At 41.6% G+C, this 18,400-nt stretch overlaps 1 protein-coding gene across 1 annotated transcript in view; it reads left to right on the top strand.

Annotated features, from left to right (window-relative positions):
* Positions 1 to 18,400, top strand: part of LOC127110120 (uncharacterized) — a 130,665-nt gene that overhangs the window by 34,983 nt on the left and 77,282 nt on the right. The window contains 1 exon segment of the mRNA XM_073004562.1: positions 11,634 to 11,645. Coding sequence (XP_072860663.1) covers positions 11,634 to 11,645 — 12 coding nt within the window.

Below are 18,400 nucleotides of genomic sequence, written 5' to 3' on the forward strand. Positions count from 1 at the left end.
AAACTCGATTACAGACTCGATTACAGACTCGATTACACAGTGTGGCAACACTCCGATGTGAAGCGATTATCACTTTTACACAATACTGATATATGCCTAGTTGTAACTAAGTTTGGATGATCAAACAAATGAAATCAAGGTTCTATTTATAGGCAAGAAAAAACATGGAGATTACAAGGATGCCCTTAAGTTTGAAAATGGACGGGAACCATTTTGTTCTTGTGGCGCCCGCCACAACATCATGGCGCCCGCCATAGGAGGAAATTGCAGCGCCAAGTGGAGATCGTGGGGGACGTGGCAGTTGAGGAGAAGTTGAAACTGGGACACGTCATGGCTGGACCCATGGCGCCAGCCACAAGTGTAAAGTGCTTATTTTTTTTGGCTTTTTAGCTCATTTTCACTCCTTTTCTCGATCGGGGCTCTGATTAGACTGAAAACCTGAAAATAAAGAAAAACATAGTAATAACATAACAAAATAACAATAAAACAACTAAAATGCATGCGAAATCGGAGTCGAAAATACGGTGAATTTCAGTGTCATCAAACTCTCCCACACTTAAACCCTTGCTTGTCCTCAAGCAAAACACTTAAAAGCTCAAAAGAAGAAAAACTGGTGTGGACGAGTGATTCGGGCTAAAAAGGCTTCTAAGTTTAAGTCGAGATGTAGTGATAGGTACCAACTGAGTGAACCAAGAGTATCGTGATGACACTTATCCGCAGACACGGACATAAGCTCCATTCCTATATTAACCAACCCATATTATCCCACAATACCTAGGCCTACCTCTTCATCTCTTTTTGGGTCCTTTTCATTCAGGCGCAATCACATTAAGCCCGTTATCCGTACATGCTTCGTAGTAGAGTGACCTGTTAGTGACTCTGATCCAAAACATGGGGTTTCTGGCACATAAATATGTGTAAACCCTTTTATTTGACCCAAATGCAGTTGTGGGGGATCAGATCGTAATCCGTCCTACCGAGTTCAGCGCCAGATACCTCTGAACCAACTAACAGCGGGTGAGTTTTTTTTTTCTTTTGCAGCAAATTTTTATAACTTTTTGGTTTAAATGACCTTGTGAGGGTCACCTATCCCAGAGTTTGCCTTTTTCTTTATTTATTGCACTGGGTCATTCACTTATGTTCATCGGTCCCCTACGTAGAGCATGCTTAGGCCGGAGCTGACTGCTAGAATAAACTACTGAGGACTATACTGAAATGATAATTAAGGCCATGGTATATGGGGTTTCGGGAGTGATTCATATATTCACGAAGTCTATGGTGCTAAAACGATACTGATGTTTCAAAAAGTTCTCCCAAGTCACCACATCCTAACTCAAACCTGTCTTAAAGCCCAAAAACTTTCAGAACAACACCGTTTTCTTTTGGAATTTTTTTTGGGGGGGCTAAAGGAATGGGGAGATGAGGATGTACTAAAGATACACTATACTGGTGACTCATCAGACACATGTATTTTCTAAAACACACTAACTAAAAATGAAATAAAATGAAGTAAACAACTAAAAAGCAATAAAAATAAATAATCTAACTAAAAATAGTAAAGGGAAATAGAAAGCGATAAAATCTCCTCCCACATTTAAATCGAACATTGTCCCCAATGTTTCGAAGTAAGATAACGAGAGAGTAACATGTCACACTACTGCTGACCACTGGTCCCTTCACCATCCTGTGGTGAACGACGGGATCTGCTGCGACGACGATCTCTCTGGTCCATCCTGGACGATAAGGCAGTCTGAGCAGTCCTCACCTCTCGAAGGTTGCCTAAAATGGAGCCCTGAGTGGCCTCTATCAGCACAGAATGTTGACGGTGGTAGTTCTGCTGACGGAATTGCTCGTTTGTGATCGCAAGCAGGGTCTGTGAAATAGTCGCATAGGATCGATCTGCCCTCCGCTGCGATTCTTGCATGAAGCTCATGTTGTCCGCCAATTGTTGCTGAATGGTAAAGAGTAGGTCATCACGCCTTTGTTCTCTAGCCATGTGGTCGCGCCACATCTCCTCGGTAATATAGAATCCAAGAGCAGAACCTGCAAAAGAAGAAGATGGTGCGGTGTGTGGTGGTGAAGGGTGATGGGGGGACACGTGAGGTACGAGAGATTGCTCTCTCCGATCAAACTCTTCATCAGTGTCGTGTCCCTCCTCATCAGGAACATTAGGAGGAAGGGGACCTAAAACAGGTGGAGCATCTAAAACATAGGTCCAATTCCTTTCATTACGTACATCAGTACGTCTAGTGCACGGTAAGGCAACAGAGGGGATAGTTACACCACGGATCATAAGCATATAACCTCCCTCTCTTCTCACTCGGCACAATTTCATATCTTTTAGAAATTTAAGGTTGATTGTGCGAGGAGCTAAGGGAACTAAGGTAGCTATCTCATTGTTCAGGTTAAGAGCCCGAGCAATAGACGTAATGAGTCCTCCAAAAACAATAGGTCCCGCTTTATTAAGAGTTAAAGCCATATGAGCAATCATAAACGGGACCGAATTAATCCTCCTATTTGTGAGGCTTCCTTGTAAAAATAGAAGCTCCCGAGCATTAACCTTGTTTGGATTCTCCCGGCCAAAAATAGTACATGCCAACAAATATCTAAAAACTCTGATGGTCGGGTTATGGATGGTTGAGGCAAGAATTCCTTCAAAAGAATTTATTGAAGTATTAGACAATCTTTTCCAGAAGGAAAACACCTCAACCGACCTATTTGAATCCAAAGGGGCCTCACAAATAGCACCTTCCCCATGAGGAATTCCTAACAGACCTGCTAGTTCGTTGGTACTAAACGCATACTCAACAGCAATCATTCGAAATTTAACAGTACCAATTGTACTAGCAGTGTTAGGACTGACAGTATAAATAAAAGAACTTAAAAACTCGACTGTCAGTCACTCAAAGGTAGGCTCTATGTTTACAAAAATAGTGTGCAAGCCTAAAAAGTCTAACAAATGAAAAATACTGTGGTAGATACCCAATGTATATAGACAGTTATCGTCCACGTACCTCGTCAGGAGAATTTCCCGATTTTGCAACCTTTCAATAATCTTTCTCTGCCTATCCCCAGGTTTTCCTTCGAATATATCCGTTGAACTCCATTGTTTTGCTCTTTGAATGTGTTGAAGAAGATGAAGATGGGTTTATATATATAGGATGGTAAAGGTGAGATTTTTATGGATATTGATGGATGAAAATTAAAATGGAAGTTGGAAAGGTAAATTGTATGGTGGGAAGATGATAAATGTATGAGCTTTTGTGGGGTTCAAGGGAGTTTTTGGAAGAGGAAAAAAAGGGTTTTGGAAGTTTGAAGGGCCAAAAATGGTGAATTATATGAATCTTCCCCGCATATACCAGACGCCGTGGCGGGCGCCACAGGGTCTATGGCGGGCGCCACAAGAGCAAATTTAAGCTGGGCCGAAATTTGGAGATTTTGGTATGGGCTTCTCCATGCCCTTTTTGGTCTGGGGGTCCGGATAGCATTTTCATTGTTTTTCCTGATAAAATAAAGCTTGCACAATTTATGAAAATAAAATTTAAACATTAAACAAATAAATAAATAAATAAATAATACTATTAGACTATAATATGAATATAAAGGAAATAAACACACACATATATATATATATATATATATATATATATATATATATATATATATATATATATATATATATATATATATATATATATATATATATATATATATATATATATATATATATATATATATATATATATATATATATATATATATATATATATATTGTAACACCTCAAAATTTGCCCTCCTCTCTTGGGACTAGCTTAACATATTGCATATCATTTCTTAGGGCATTAGTCATTGCATATTTGCATATCACATGGCAACATTAAGCAAGTCATCCTCCTATGGTCTTGATCAGAAGATAAAGAGGTTGAGATTCAAGCTGAGGGTTTCATTGAACTGATCACTAATCATCTGAGGGTTGGTGCTTCAAATTAGGGTTTCATGGTTCCTCAAGGAGGTCGAGCTTGATCTTGGTTGAAATGGTACATCATCATCATCATGGTCTTGTCATCACCAAGAGATTCATTATGCTTGATCAGATTCCTTGAGATTAGGGTTTTGACCTCTGGTCAACCCTAATCATCTGCATTGTGCCAATCAGGGCTGGTGAAGGAGATGAGGTTTTCAATGGATATGGGGATCATCATATGATTATATTGAGCTTATGGAAGCTAGGGTTTCATCATTGAGCCATTTCATCAGGAGTTTGAGGCTCAAGTTCATCAGTCAAGCTGAAATTCATCTATCAGTCAGCAAAAGTCAACCACAAGTCAACTGATGGGTTTGGAGGTGGGAGAGGGTTAGAGACACTTCATTCATGTCCAAACAAGTTTCATTTGACATTTCAAACATCAAGAATGAAGAAAATAAAGTCAGATGAAAACTTTCCAAAAATAGAAAGTGACTTGTAATTCAAAATTGCCAAAAATGGAAAGGTTTTCTCCTCAAACTTACATGTCCAAAAATGCTTCAAATGAAATTTTGTTCAACATGAAAGCTGAATATCTTGCTCTCACCTTTCCAAAAAGTCCAAGAACATGAATTTCTCATTTGTGGTTGGCAAGTTATGGATTGATCATTGTCCAAAAAAGGTGAATTTCAAAAGTGCATAACTTTTGATTCAAAAGGCCAAATGGAGTGGGACTTTTTGGAGCAAATTTCTTTTGATGTCCTCTATTCAATTCAAGCATTACATTTCATGAATTTTGCTCACACAAAAAGTGCATTTTTCAAGTGGACTTAATTTGAATTTTGGAGGGAAAAAGGTGTTTTTGCAAAATAAGCATGGTTTCCACATGATTCCACTTGCATTAGCTTACAAACATCATTTTAAACTTGCTCCAAACCAGAAATTCTACTGTTACATTGGTTTTGCACAAGTGAGGGTGGATTGGTCAATTGGCCATTTAGCATGAAACTTGCATTTTCACTAATCCTTTGTAATTACACTAATCATGATTACCAACATCATTAACATCACATATATAAGCTAAATCATAACTGTTTTCTGATTAATCATAACATAATTGAAATCTAGATCTGAAAATCACAAAAACTCTTCACTTCTTCTCTCAACTTTTCTTCATATTTCTTCATAAACCGTGCCAAGATCTTCATCAATCCATGATCCATGTGCATTATTGAAGCTGTTGGAAGCAAGATCTCATCATTTCCAAGCTAATTCAAGGACTGTTAAAGTAAGCTTCAACAATGGCAATTCAAGATTTGAGCTAAATCGTGTACAATCAACATCAAAGCTTTGTTTCATCCTCTCCTACAAGCATCAAAACGCATCTGTTTTCATGTTACAAGGCCAGGAAACCTCAAATTCATCACTGCTATCCAATTAAGGTTAGTTTTTGACTTGCCTAATTCTTAAAATTGATGCATGCTTTAGATAGATCTTTGGATGTGGAGTGTTCTGCACTTTGAACCACTGAATTTGGTTGAGAAATGAGAAAGTTATGTCGATTGGAAGTTTGATGCACCAATATGTTTTTCATCGAATCTTTTAAGTTAGGAAGAATTAGGTTAAATTAGTTTGAGATTGTGAATGTACATTGAGAGACCTTTCCATTGATATAAGGTTTTGTCAAATTTGGTGAACATTTGTTCTTGAGTGATGAACTTGGGATGAACACATGATGAACTCTAAGAACGCGTTTCCAGAACGCTGTAGATCCATAATTTCGCTCATTTGCATGTGTTTCGTGTTTTTGTCCCATGCGTCCAATTAAGCCGTGCCATGTGTCCACTCACTTAAGGTAGCGCGCGCTGGGTTTGAATGGCATCCGGCTTCGATCCTTCGCCCAAGCATTTCTCATTTAGGCTTTGACATTTATTTCCATATGCTTCATATATTTCACATGCCTTCATTCATGTTTTTTTATTTTTTCTCAACATTAGAAAATTCATAACCTCATAACCATTGATCCAATTGAGATGAGATTTTTTCCACCATGATCCTTGCCATGTTTACAATTTAATGAATATTTTTGCAAAAATTGTGCATGTGTGATTTTCTGTTTTGGCTAGGGTTTGCTCATACATGTGATTCATTGCACCTTGCTTGGTATTTTGATTGTGAAATAATGATGCTTGATCCAAAATTCTTGAAATTTTACATGTGCAAACTAGAGACCTTAAGTGACATTTTGGATTTGAGTTTGTGATTTTTGCTTTCCTGGTTGATGAGATATGAGCTGTTGAATCTAGGTGTGACAATTTATGTCACACCATTTCTTGTCTAACTTCCTGATTTTATTTGCCTTGCCATATGAACTTGAATTGAGCTGAATTTTTGCATGATGATGCTTAGGAATGTTAGGTTCACTTGTGAATATTTCTGGAATTTTTGAATGCATTTCCGATTTGTTTGAGAATTTCTCCCCTGTTTGACCAATTGTGAACCTTTTGTGAGTCATGATCTCATATGTTTTGTGAAATTCTTGTGGTTTATTGGATGGACTTGAAATTTGGCATGTGTATTATAGACATCTTGAAGTTTGTCATGAATTTGATTTCATTCATTTATCATACTTGGTCTCTGTTTTATGATTGCTTGAAGTTGATACATGATTGGATGCCTTGTATGAGTTTGTTTGGACTTGTGTTGACTTGATAAATTTAATTGCCTTGCTTCCCTTGGTCCAAATGACTTGAAATTTGGTGTGTAGATCCTTTAATGAGTGATGTTTAGCCATGAATTTTTTGGGGATTTATTGAAATGTTTGTGAGTTGATTTGAATTGGATCTTTCTGTTTGGTCCTATGAGGTTCTAAATTGCATGCTTTTCACTAAATGCTTTATGAAATGAAATTGGTGTATGATATGAATGTGATACCACTTGGATTTGTTCCTAAATTGATTGAACTTGATTTTTGATAATTTTCATGTTCTGTTTTGGTTTATTGCTCTCATTTTGACCCTAGGCCATGTCCTAGTGGTTAGTGCTTAATGTTTGAGTTGTGTTTTCAGGACAAAAAGCATATGGCATGGAGGAATTAATTCACTTGGCTTGAGTTGATCATTTAATTGATGTTGATTAACATTAAGTTTGTTTTGTAGGTGGTTTCTAAGTCATTTTGTGTTGAGCATTGGCTTGTGCTTTGCTTGATGCATTGCTTGTGTACAGTTAACTGTTGACTTTTAGCTTGTCTGTTTGCCTTTTGTTTGTCTGGTATACTGATCATGTTGGATTGATTTCAGGTACCTTAGTTGCTATAGTTCATTTTGAACTTGCTGTTTGCTGTTGCTTGGTTGCTTAACCAATTGAGGTATAGCATCACTAACTCCATGTAGTCTGGAAGACCTGGCCTGTTACTTGGCCAGGCACCTGTCTGAAGTCCTCCTTAAGAGGCAATGCTTGTGATTGTTTATTTTTATCCCCAAGCAGGAAAAGACCTTTGAATAAGGCAATTGGTAGATACAAGAGATGTGCAATCCATCTCCTGCTATTCAAGTTGAGTCATCCCTTTGCTCACACAACTGGTGTTGATGCATTGCGGATAGTAACCCAAGATCCTTGTACAGTTGTACAGTTGAGTCAGTGTCATAAGTGTAGAAGGGTTCCCACTTTCTGAACCCACACTTCATTGTCTGAAGCTCTCCCAGGCCAGGGATAAGAGCTGTGAAGTCTCATCTTCACTCACCTATTTCATCTGCTTCACCCTGACTCTCAATGTCAGGGTTAAGAGCTAACATCACCTGATACAGTTGACTTGCTTTGGCAGTCTAACCCTTGTTTGAGCCCACCTTGTCTGTATATAGTGTGTGCTAATTGTGAATGTTTGCTTTGTTCTGATTATGCTTGCATGCTTTGCTTTTCCTGTTTAGGATTAGCTTGCTGCCTGAGCAAGATAGATAGCCAACCTTAACTTAGGGATGATATGCATGATAACATCTAGGCTCGAGTCATAGTCTCCCTAGTTGTGTCTCCCTCTGTATCTGGTTAGGCTAGTCTTTCTCCCCTGTTCAGGGGAACTACGTTGCCCTGATCCTCATACCAGATGAGGTACGTAGGCAGGAGGTCGTACGAGATCTCTCCGGGCACCCTTTTCTTTTTTTGAGTGTGTTGTGCTTGACAGCTATCAGGCTCGAGTTCTCGACTCCCTGTTAGTCTGTGTGTTCACCCTTTTTCTTTTTGTGTGTGTTTGCTTGACAGTTGCTAGGCTCGAGTTCCCGACTCCTTAGTAACTTGTTGTTTGTTTCTTCTTGTGTGTGTAGGAGATGGATGTAAGCCCAGCAATTGGCATTCCGTATCCTCTTGTTGTATGCTTGGAGTCCGGTATGAGTCCATCAAGTGGCATCTGGTTTCCAGTGTGGGTTTGTTTGGTTCGGAAGCTGATGTAAGTCCAGCAATTGGCGTTCGGGTTCCATGTTTGCCTGTTTGCGTGTGTTTTGTTTCGGCGTGCGTGAGCAGAAGTACGGTAGCTCTGATTCTCATTTCAGATGAGATACGTAGGCGTAGGATGCGATATCCTAGCGAGCCCTCTCCCCTCTTCCTCCACCTGTGTTGTCTTCAATGTGTGTGTGTGATGTTTGTTTTAGCAACCTTTTTCTTTCTTTTAGAGCGTGGATCCCGTCGAGTACGACGGATGCGTATGGGTGCTAATACCTTCCCTTCACATAACCGACTCCCGATCCCATTTCTCTCTGGTCGCGAGACCATGCTTTTCCCAGGTTTACTTCGAGCGTTTCCTTTCCCTCTTTGGGATAAATAACGCACGGTGGCGGCTCTGTTTGTTTTGTTTTAGCCCGCCGGTTGTTTTTCGCGGATGCGACAGCTGGCGACTCTGCTGGGGATTCATAATTGACCTATTGCTGGTCCATCTTCCCTAAGCGAGTCTCTCCTAGCGTTTTAGGATAGTTTAGGTTGCTTGTTTGTTTATATTTATTGCATTTATTATTCTGATTGTGTATATATTTGCATAAATATTTGCATGCATCATACTATCATCGTGCTGTCCTCTGTGCAGGTGGTTCCTCTGTTTTGGGGTGGGTGTTCTGAGTGGGGCTAAAACCCAGGCCCGAGTATACACCTAGGATTAGTGTGGTCTCATGTTGCCTCCTTCATGTTAGGTCAACATGTGTTTGGCAACGTGATGTACCACAAGCCGGAAGAGGTTCTTTTGAGGGAACTTTTCCTTTGTGGAGTATCCACTTTGGTTGAGTGACTTCATCTGAACTATTGACTTTGGTGACCGATCTTTCCCGGATCTTTGGTTTAGACGATCTTAAGAGAGCTACAACGGCACACCCGAAAGGGCAAACCCGTTGAGTATCTTTGCCCGATTGTCGAGACTATTATCCGCCTTAGGATGACCTGATTAGAATTTACCTGTGAGGGGAGGGTGATTCTTACAGATGCATGTTCAGATGGTGACTTTGATGGTGACTATTGGTTCCGTGAATCAGAGTCCTATTTATAAGTCGGATTTATGGGCATTTCTTGCCGAGACGCCGGAGTGCTGTCCGTGTTATTTATCAGTGGGGATCCGTTTATTTCAGGATTCCCCGGGCCGATTCAGGAGATCATGGTTATTTGCTCAGAGATTGTCTGATGATGATGATGGTGTATCTTTCAGTTCCGTTTATTTTGGAACCCCCAAGTCGGATTTGTGGTTACATATTCCTTCAGATGGTGGTGATCAGTTCATAGATCAGGGCCTCAGTGCAACAGATGTTCAGATGACTTGGAGGATGGCACAGTGCATTGCATTCACGCATCAGCATCATCCACATTTTTCATTCATCGGCATCTAACTCATGTCTATCCATACTCAGGGTACATTCTCGATTGAGATTCTGGTTGAGAGACATCCTGATGTCAAAATATTATTGTTGAATTTTTTATCTGTCTCGATGAAACCAGGATCGAAAGACAGAAGCTTCCTCGTATGGATAGACGTTGCATTCATGCATAATAACTTGTCTTCTATTTTGCAGGTGTCAGTGTCTAACCTGTTTGATTGACACAGGAATGACGAATCTCCCCAACGCCGACATTCTCGAATTGAAAGAGATGATGAGGGAGTTGTTCAATGTGGTACGAGGGCTCGCCTTGGGGCAGAAAGCGGTCGCCGAGAAGGTGGAGAGGGTTGAAAACTGGCTGAGAATGGGGGAAACCCAGGGAGATGCTCTGTCGTCTGGAGTAAAGCAGCCCTTTGGCAGTATTTAGCACAAGAAGGAGGTTGAATCAAGTGAGGTGCATGCCAAGAGGGGTAAGGATCGTTATCACCCGTACACTGCTGCGGTAACAATTCCTGCTGGTAATCAATCGGTACAGCAGCAACATCAGCCACCTCCACAGAGAACACGGAAAGCTGGGTGCCAAGTGAGAAGAAAGACGACAGATCGTCATTTTAATAAGCCGCCCGTGACTTATGCCTCTCTGTTTAAAAGGTTGATGGATCTCGGGTTGGTGCAGCCAAGGGCATTGGTTCCAGGGAAACCAGAACAGAGGCTTGCGAGTTATGATGAGAATGTCAGGTGCGAGTTCCATGCCGGTGCACCCGGACATCACATTGAGGATTGCAAAGCTTTTAAGCATGTGGTCCAGGACTTGGTGGATTCTAAGGCCATCAATTTTGCACTGATGTCGGATGTTAATACTAACCCCATGCCGATGCATGGCCCTATGGGGGTGAATGTGATGTCCAAAGACAAGAGGAAAATGGATGAAACGAGCGGGGATCAGTTGAAGATTCCAATGTCTGTGGTCCAGAAGCATCTGATGAAGAGTGGGGTTTTCCCTGGTGTTGATAACTGTTGTGCGGCTGTCGCCACAAACGGGTGTGTAATTATGAGGGAAACAATTTAAGGAATGGTTGAAGGAGGAATGGACGATGTAAGATGTAAAGTACCCAGTTTGGCAGTTGAAACCGTCAAGGGGAAAAATGCCATTATTGCTGAGAAAGAGAAAAAGCCGTCCATTTCTTCTTACAAACAGGCAGTGGAAGTGGTGAGAAATGGAGGGATCCCAGGCTGGGGAAAGATCATAGGCATTGTGGTAAAGGCGGATATGTTTGGAGTTGGCTATCAGGAAGGCCAAGACTCGTCTGAGCAAAACAGAGGATGTCGTCCACCGTTCACATTTGTCAGTGCTGGAATGTTGGATCCAAGTCACGCCTGTACAGTGGGTGGAGAGATTGACAGTGACCGCGAGCTGGAGTCGTGGATAAAATCGTGCGTACCAGGAAGCTGGAAGGCCTGAAAGATCATCACTGTCACTCTACTTGAAGAGTAATATTTTCTGTTTTCAATTCTGTTTGCATGAAAACCGTACGTTTTACCCGAAACGTAATGGTTCATTGTAAGGGCCATCTCATATGTTTCATTGTGCAACATTTTGCATCATTAATAAATGGATGTTTTTCAATTAAAAGCGGTGTTCCCTGTTTTTCATTTATTTTTGCAGTTTAAAAACAAATAAAAATGGCAATGTTTGTTTTCATTTTTTTTCCTTTTTGATTTGACTCGTTCCAACTTCGAAAAATAATTCTCCGGATCTCAGTGATAACAATTTGGTTACACCTCATATGACTTCGACAATCCAATCTATCATGCCGAAGAAGAAGGCGAAGAAGATTGTGATCTGCTGGAAGATTAGCCAGGTTGTTGAAACAAGAGGAGAAGGTGATTCAGCTGCATGAAGAGCGAGTTAAGATTGTTATTCCAGGCACCGCCGAGGTCGGAAAGGAAATGAAAATTGGGGCCGCTTCAGAGGCGAGTCGAGAGCAGAATGGTAGTTCTGTTGAAAGAGCATGTGGATACCTTCGCCTGGTCGTGTCAGGATATGCCAGGGTCGGATACCGATGTCGTTGTGCACAAGCTACCGTAGAGAGAAGATTGCCCTTTAGAGAAGCAGAACACCGGTGCTACTTATCAGAGAGCCATGGTGACTTTGTTTCATGAGAGGATTCATCCTGAAATCGAATGCTATGATGATGACATGATAGCAAAGTCCCAAACAGAGGAGGGGCATCTGGCAGATCTGGCCAAGCTGAGTGGACCAGTTGAGACAATTCAAACTGAGGTTGAATTCAAATAAGTGCACTATCAGAGTGCGGACCGGTAAGATGTTGGGGTTCATTGTAAGAGAGGAATCGAGGTTGATCCTGCTTAAAAAAAAAAGAAAGAAAGGAAAACGAGAAGTGCCTGAACCGAGAACAGAAAAAGAGGTTCGTGGTCTATTAGGTAGATTGAACTACATGTCATGGTTCACATCTCCTCTAACAGCCACGTGTGAACCCATATTTAAGATGTTGAAAAGAAAAGATCAAACGGTCAGGTGAAACAATGATTGCCAAGGGGCATTGAGAAATAAAAGAATGAGTTGCAGGAGCCTCTAATTCTGACGTCTCCCTGTAGAGGGACGACCATCAAATTCTGTACTTGACGGCCTTCGAGGGGTCTACGAGGTGTATTGGGTCAGCATGACGAGTCTCGTCGAAAAGAGCATGCAATTTACCTTAGCAAAGAGTTTACCGACTGTGAAATAATACATTCACTGCTCGAGAGAACTTGATGTACTTTGGCATAGGCTGCTCGCCGACTGAGACAGTATATGCTGGTTCATACCACTTTGTGGATTTCGAGATGGATTTGATCAGGTAGATTTTTGAAGAGCCAGCAATGACCGGACGGGTTGCGAAAGGGCCAATGATTTTGATTGAATACGATATTCAGTATACCTCTCAGAAGGCGATGAAGGGGAGTGTATTGTCTGATTATCTCGCCCAGTAACCCGTGGAGGATTATCAACCGAGGAAGTTTGAATTCCCTGATGAGGACATCTCGAGGTGCTCAAATCGAAAGATTGAGAGTAACCGATCCCGGAGGAGGGGCCTGACCCTAAATCCGAACGGATTCTGATGTCTGATGGGGCCATTAACATGAACGGAAGTGGAGTTGGTGCCGTTCTGGTTGCGCTGAAAAGATACCACATTCCTTGTGCTGCCTGACTAGCATTTGAATGCACCAACGGTGTGATTGAGTATGAAGCTTGTATTCTGGGTATCGAACGTCGGTGCGCCTACTGGGGCAACACCTTTCTCATTGGTATATGGGATGGGAGTCGTGCTACCGGTTGAGGTCCAGATTCCCTCTTTGAGAGTCCTGATGGATGTGAAATTGCAAGAGGCTGAATGGGTAAGGACCCGGTATGAAGAGTTAAGCCTGATCGAGGAAAAGAGGCTGGCAGCCATCTGTCATGGGCAGTCATACCAGCAACGGATGAAACGTGCTTTTGACCGAAAGGTACGACCTCGGGTGTATCACGTAGGTGATATGGTATTGAAAAGGATCCTTCCTCCTCAAAACGATCGTAGGGGCAAATGGACACCTAACTATGAAGGTCCATTCGTGGTCAAGAGGGTTTTCTCTGGCGGAGCCTTGTTGCTGACGGCCATGGATGGCGAAGATTTTCCATCCCCTGTGAATGCGGACGCAGTTAAAAAATACTTCGTATAAAGAGACCCGATGGACGAAAAGAATAAAATAGTCCAGGCAAAAATGGGCATCCCGGCGAACCAAAAAACGGAAAGAAAAGGTTCGGGCAAAAATTAGGGATAAAATGAAAAAATGTACACCCGACAAGTCGAAAACCTGAAAAGGCGACTTGGGCAAAAAGGGGTATCCCGGTGGACTGAAAACCCGAAAGGGCGGTCTAGGCAAAAGAGGGATTGAAACGAACAACTGCGTCTGGCATGATCGTTTGCGCTTTAGTTAAAGCATCATGGATAATACCCGGTAGGGATCGGTCGGAAACGTCTTGTTCAGAAGGCAGAAAGCACGGAGAGTCTGAGGACATATGGGGGGTAACCGAGTTGGAACTCGATGAGATCACGGTTTCACATTGCCATTAGGATAGATTTTTCCTTTTGTGCGCAATTACCTCTTTTCAGGAATTGCTTCCTTTGTATTGCTCAGTTTTGAGCTACACTTTTTCAATCAATAAAATGCATATTCAGTCAAATAATTTTTGTTTTTGTTTTTCATTACCGCGTTGATTGCAAAAACATCAAGTTATTTTTGATAAAGAATCTTTGCATTTTTAGACATACAGGTCCCTTCCAATGCATGTTCATAAGATTGAAAGCTTGAAATCTTATTCGGAAGGTTGAGTGACCCAAGTGTTGAAATCTTGACACGCCTGGGGCACGGTTTTATCTAACGATCTCTTTTGCAGGTGCTGTTAGATCTTTTTCACTCACTTGCAGGTTGTGATGTGGAAGCTTTTGACAAAACAGTCCCCATGGAGTCCAATCAGGGACGAATGAATAGAAGAATGGAGAAGGACGACGAGAGACGTACGACGATCCTTGAGAATTAATCAAGAAGACTCTTCAAAGTCGGAAAATTGAAAAGTCTGTATAAATCCCAGGAGTTCGCTCTCCGTCGAGCGTGGAACAGTTGGGAATACAAGGTGATGAATTAGAAAAGTCCAGACGAGTCTGGGAGTTCTCAAAATTGGAAAGCTGACATGGGAGTTGGATATGAATACCATGGTTCGACGAGTCGTCGGGTGTTCAGTACCAGACTATCCTCCTCCCCAAGCAGAGTCGGAATGACTAATTCCCCAGCAGATCCAAGGTCTGTGATTCCCTAGCAGGGTCAGGATGGTTATCCCCAGCAGGTTTTAGATCAATGCTTCCCCAGTCGCCAGGCCTGAAGGTTGTTGTTTCCCAGCGAAGGTATCTGTGGGTGGTTGTTCCTCGAGTAGAGTCTGGAGTGTTGCATCCCCAGCATATCAAAGACCGTTGTTTCCCCACAGAGTGCGTTGGTGGTTCTTTCCCCAACAATTCCCCAAGCGGATCGGGTGCAAATGAGGTTTTCCCCCAGCTAGGGTTGCCTTTTCCCAGCAGCAGTGTTATTCCCCAGCAGGATGGAGATCAGAGTGTTGTCGAGTTCCTCAGCAGAGTGCCTCGAGCTCCCCAGAAGAGTCCCTGAGGGGAATACCTTTTATGCATGCATCATTTAGGAGATCATAGCATATTGAATAATAAATTGCGTAGAATTTCCATAATTATGGAGCATTGCGCTGAAAAAGTCATGCATCATCATTGCAAGCATAAGCTAGTCTCAAGCCGTGGTTATCGTTTGAGAGGTGGTTTTGCCCGAAGGTGAAGATGTTACTCTGAGGAGTTTAGCATCACGATGGCAGATCAGTAATGTTCCCTAGTAGTGCGATACTGGAGGAAACTTTTCCGTCGGACAGAGATGGAAATGAAGTTCGCGATCAGCGCGACTCGAGCCGTGGTTACCATCCAAGAATGGGTTTTTGCCGGTCAGTGAAGATGTTACTCTGAGGAGTTTAGCATCATGACGTCAGGTCAGCAATGTTCCCCAGTAGTGCGATATTGGAGGAAGCTTTTCCGTTGGACAGAGATGGAAGTGAAGATCGCGATCAGCGCGACTCGAACCGTGGTTACCGCTTGAGGTTTGGTTTCGCCGGATGGTGAAGGTGTCACTCCGAGGAGTTCAGCATCGTGATTTTGGAGCAACAGTATTTCCCAGATAGTCCCCGGCAAGCGTCTGCCTGGTTTTGGACAAGTGTGGATGTCGTTCCTACGATACCAGTAAGTGTCGTGTCGATCCCTGTCTGGTCGAGGTTTCTTTGGTGTCAGTAAACATCATTGTTCGATGTCCAGTAAACGTCGAGTTCCCTCCCAGTCATCAGTATATGTCTGGTCGAGTTTTCTTTGGTGTCAGTAAACATCATTGTTCGATGTCCAGTAAACGTCGAGTTTCCTTCCCAGTCATTGGTTAATGTCTGGTCGAGTTTTCTTTGGTGTCAGTAAACATCATTGTTCGATGTCCAGTAAACGTCGAGTTCCCTCCCAGTCATCAGTATATGTCTGGTCGAGTTTTCTTTGGTGTCAAGTAAACATCATTGTTCGATGTCCAGTAAACGTCGAGTTCTCTTCCAGCCGTCAGTATATGTCTGGTCGAGTTTTCTTTGGTGTCGGTAAACATCATTGTTCGATGTCCAGTAAACGTCGAGTTTCTTCCCAGTCATTAGTCAGTGTCTGGTTGAAGGTGTTACTCTGAGGAGTTTAGCATCATGACGTCAGATCAACAATGTTCCCCAGTAGTGCGATGCTGGAGGAAATTTTTCCGTCGGACGGAGATGGAAATAAAATCAAACGACGTTACGCGATCAGCGCGAACATGCATTTCAATCGGAGAAAGGGAAGTGTCGCGACATTTTCTGGAGATTGGGGTTCAAATGGAGAAAGGGAAATGTTGCGGCATTTTCTGGAGAACGGGGTTCACAATGGCGATCACAAGTTATCGTCAGGCGACTGGGGTTCAAAATGGAGAATGGGGTTCATTATTTTGGCAAACAAGATGTCGGGGTTCAAATGCAGTGATCCGGGATCATTTGTGCGAAGGAAAATTTCGGGGTTCAAGAAAACGAAAAAAAAGAGAAAATTTTCGGGGTTCAAGAAAAACATTAAAAAGAGATGATAATCCCCAGCGGATGTGGTGTTCAGGCCATGGTTATCCCTGTGTTACCATTTATTTTGGTATCCAGGTCGACATTTCTGTTTCGGTATTCCGGCCGGCTTTCTCCGTACCAGACGGGTGTTTCTTCTTTCAAGGTTGTTCTTTGCCGATTCTGACAGGCATTGTTAATTATTTCCCATCAGAGTGCAAATTGTTCGTTTGTTCTTGGTATTCAATCACTCTTCATCCTGATCATCTGAAAGCCGAGGCTATTCATATCGACAAGTTCACAGTGGATTGAATAGGGGCAGCTGTAACACCTCAAAATTTGCCCTCCTCTCTTGGGACTAGCTTAACATATTGCATATCATTTCTTAGGGCATTAGTCATTGCATATTTGCATATCACATGGCAACATTAAGCAAGTCATCCTCCTATGGTCTTGATCAGAAGATAAAGAGGTTGAGATTCAAGCTGAGGGTTTCATTGAACTGATCACTAATCATCTGAGGGTTGGTGCTTCAAATTAGGGTTTCATGGTTCCTCAAGGAGGTCGAGCTTGATCTTGGTTGAAATGGTACATCATCATCATCATGGTATTGTCATCACCAAGAGATTCATTATGCTTGATCAGATTTCTTGAGATTAGGGTTTTGACCTCTGGTCAACCCTAATCATCTACATTGTGCCAATCAGGGCTGGTGAAAGAGATAAGGTTTTCAATGGATATGGGGATCATCATATGATTATATTGAGCTTATAGAAGCTAGGGTTTCATCATTGAGCCATTTCACCAGGAGTTTGAGGCTCAAGTTCATCAGTCAAGCTGAAATTCATCTATCAGTCAGCAAAAGTCAACCACAAGTCAACTGATGGATTTGGAGGTGGGAGAGGGTTAGAGACACTTCATTCATGTCCAAACAAGTTTCATTTGACATTTCAAATATCAAGAATGAAGAAAATAAAGTCAGATGAAAACTTTCCAAAAATAGAAAGTGACTTGTAATTCAAAATTGCCAAAAATGGAAAGGTTTTCTCCTCAAAATTACATGTTCAAAAATGCTTCAAATGAAATTTTGTTCAACATGAAAGTTGAATATCTTGCTCTCACCTTTCCAAAAAGTCCAAGAACATGAATTTCTAATTTGTGGTTGGCAAGTTATGGATTGATCATTGTCCAAAAAAGGTGAATTTCAAAAGTGCATAACTTTTGATTCAAAAGGCCAAATGGAGTGGGACTTTTTGGAGCAAATTTCTTTTGATGTCCTCTATTCAATTCAAGCATTACATTTCAAGAATTTTGCTCACACAAAAAGTGCATTTTTCAAGTGGACTTAATTTGAATTTTGGAGGGAAAAAGGTGTTTTTGCAAAATAAGCATGGTTTCCACATGATTCCACTTGCATTAGCTTACAAACATCATTTTAAACTTGCTCCAAACCAGAAATTCTACTGTTACATTGGTTTTGCACAAGTGAGGGTGGATTGGTCAATTGGCCATTTAGCATGAAACTTGCATTTTCACTAATCCTTTGTAATTACACTAATCATGATTACCAACATCATTAACATCACATATATAAGCTAAATCATAACTGTTTTCTGATTAATCATAACAGAATTGAAATCTAGATCTGAAAATCACAAAAACTCTTCACTTCTTCTCTCAACTTTTCTTCATATTTCTTCATAAACCGTGCCAAGATCTTCATCAATCCATGATCCATGTGCATTATTGAAGCTGTTGGAAGCAAGATCTCATCATTTCCAAGCTAATTCAAGGACTGTTAAAGTAAGATTCAACAATGGCAATTCAAGATTTGAGCTAAATCGTGTACAATCAACATCAAAGCTTTGTTTCATCCTCTCCTACAAGCATCAAAGCGCATCTGTT

Source organism: Lathyrus oleraceus, chromosome 1 (genome assembly GCF_024323335.1).
Source record: "Lathyrus oleraceus cultivar Zhongwan6 chromosome 1, CAAS_Psat_ZW6_1.0, whole genome shotgun sequence".
Lineage (NCBI taxonomy): Eukaryota > Viridiplantae > Streptophyta > Magnoliopsida > Fabales > Fabaceae > Lathyrus > Lathyrus oleraceus.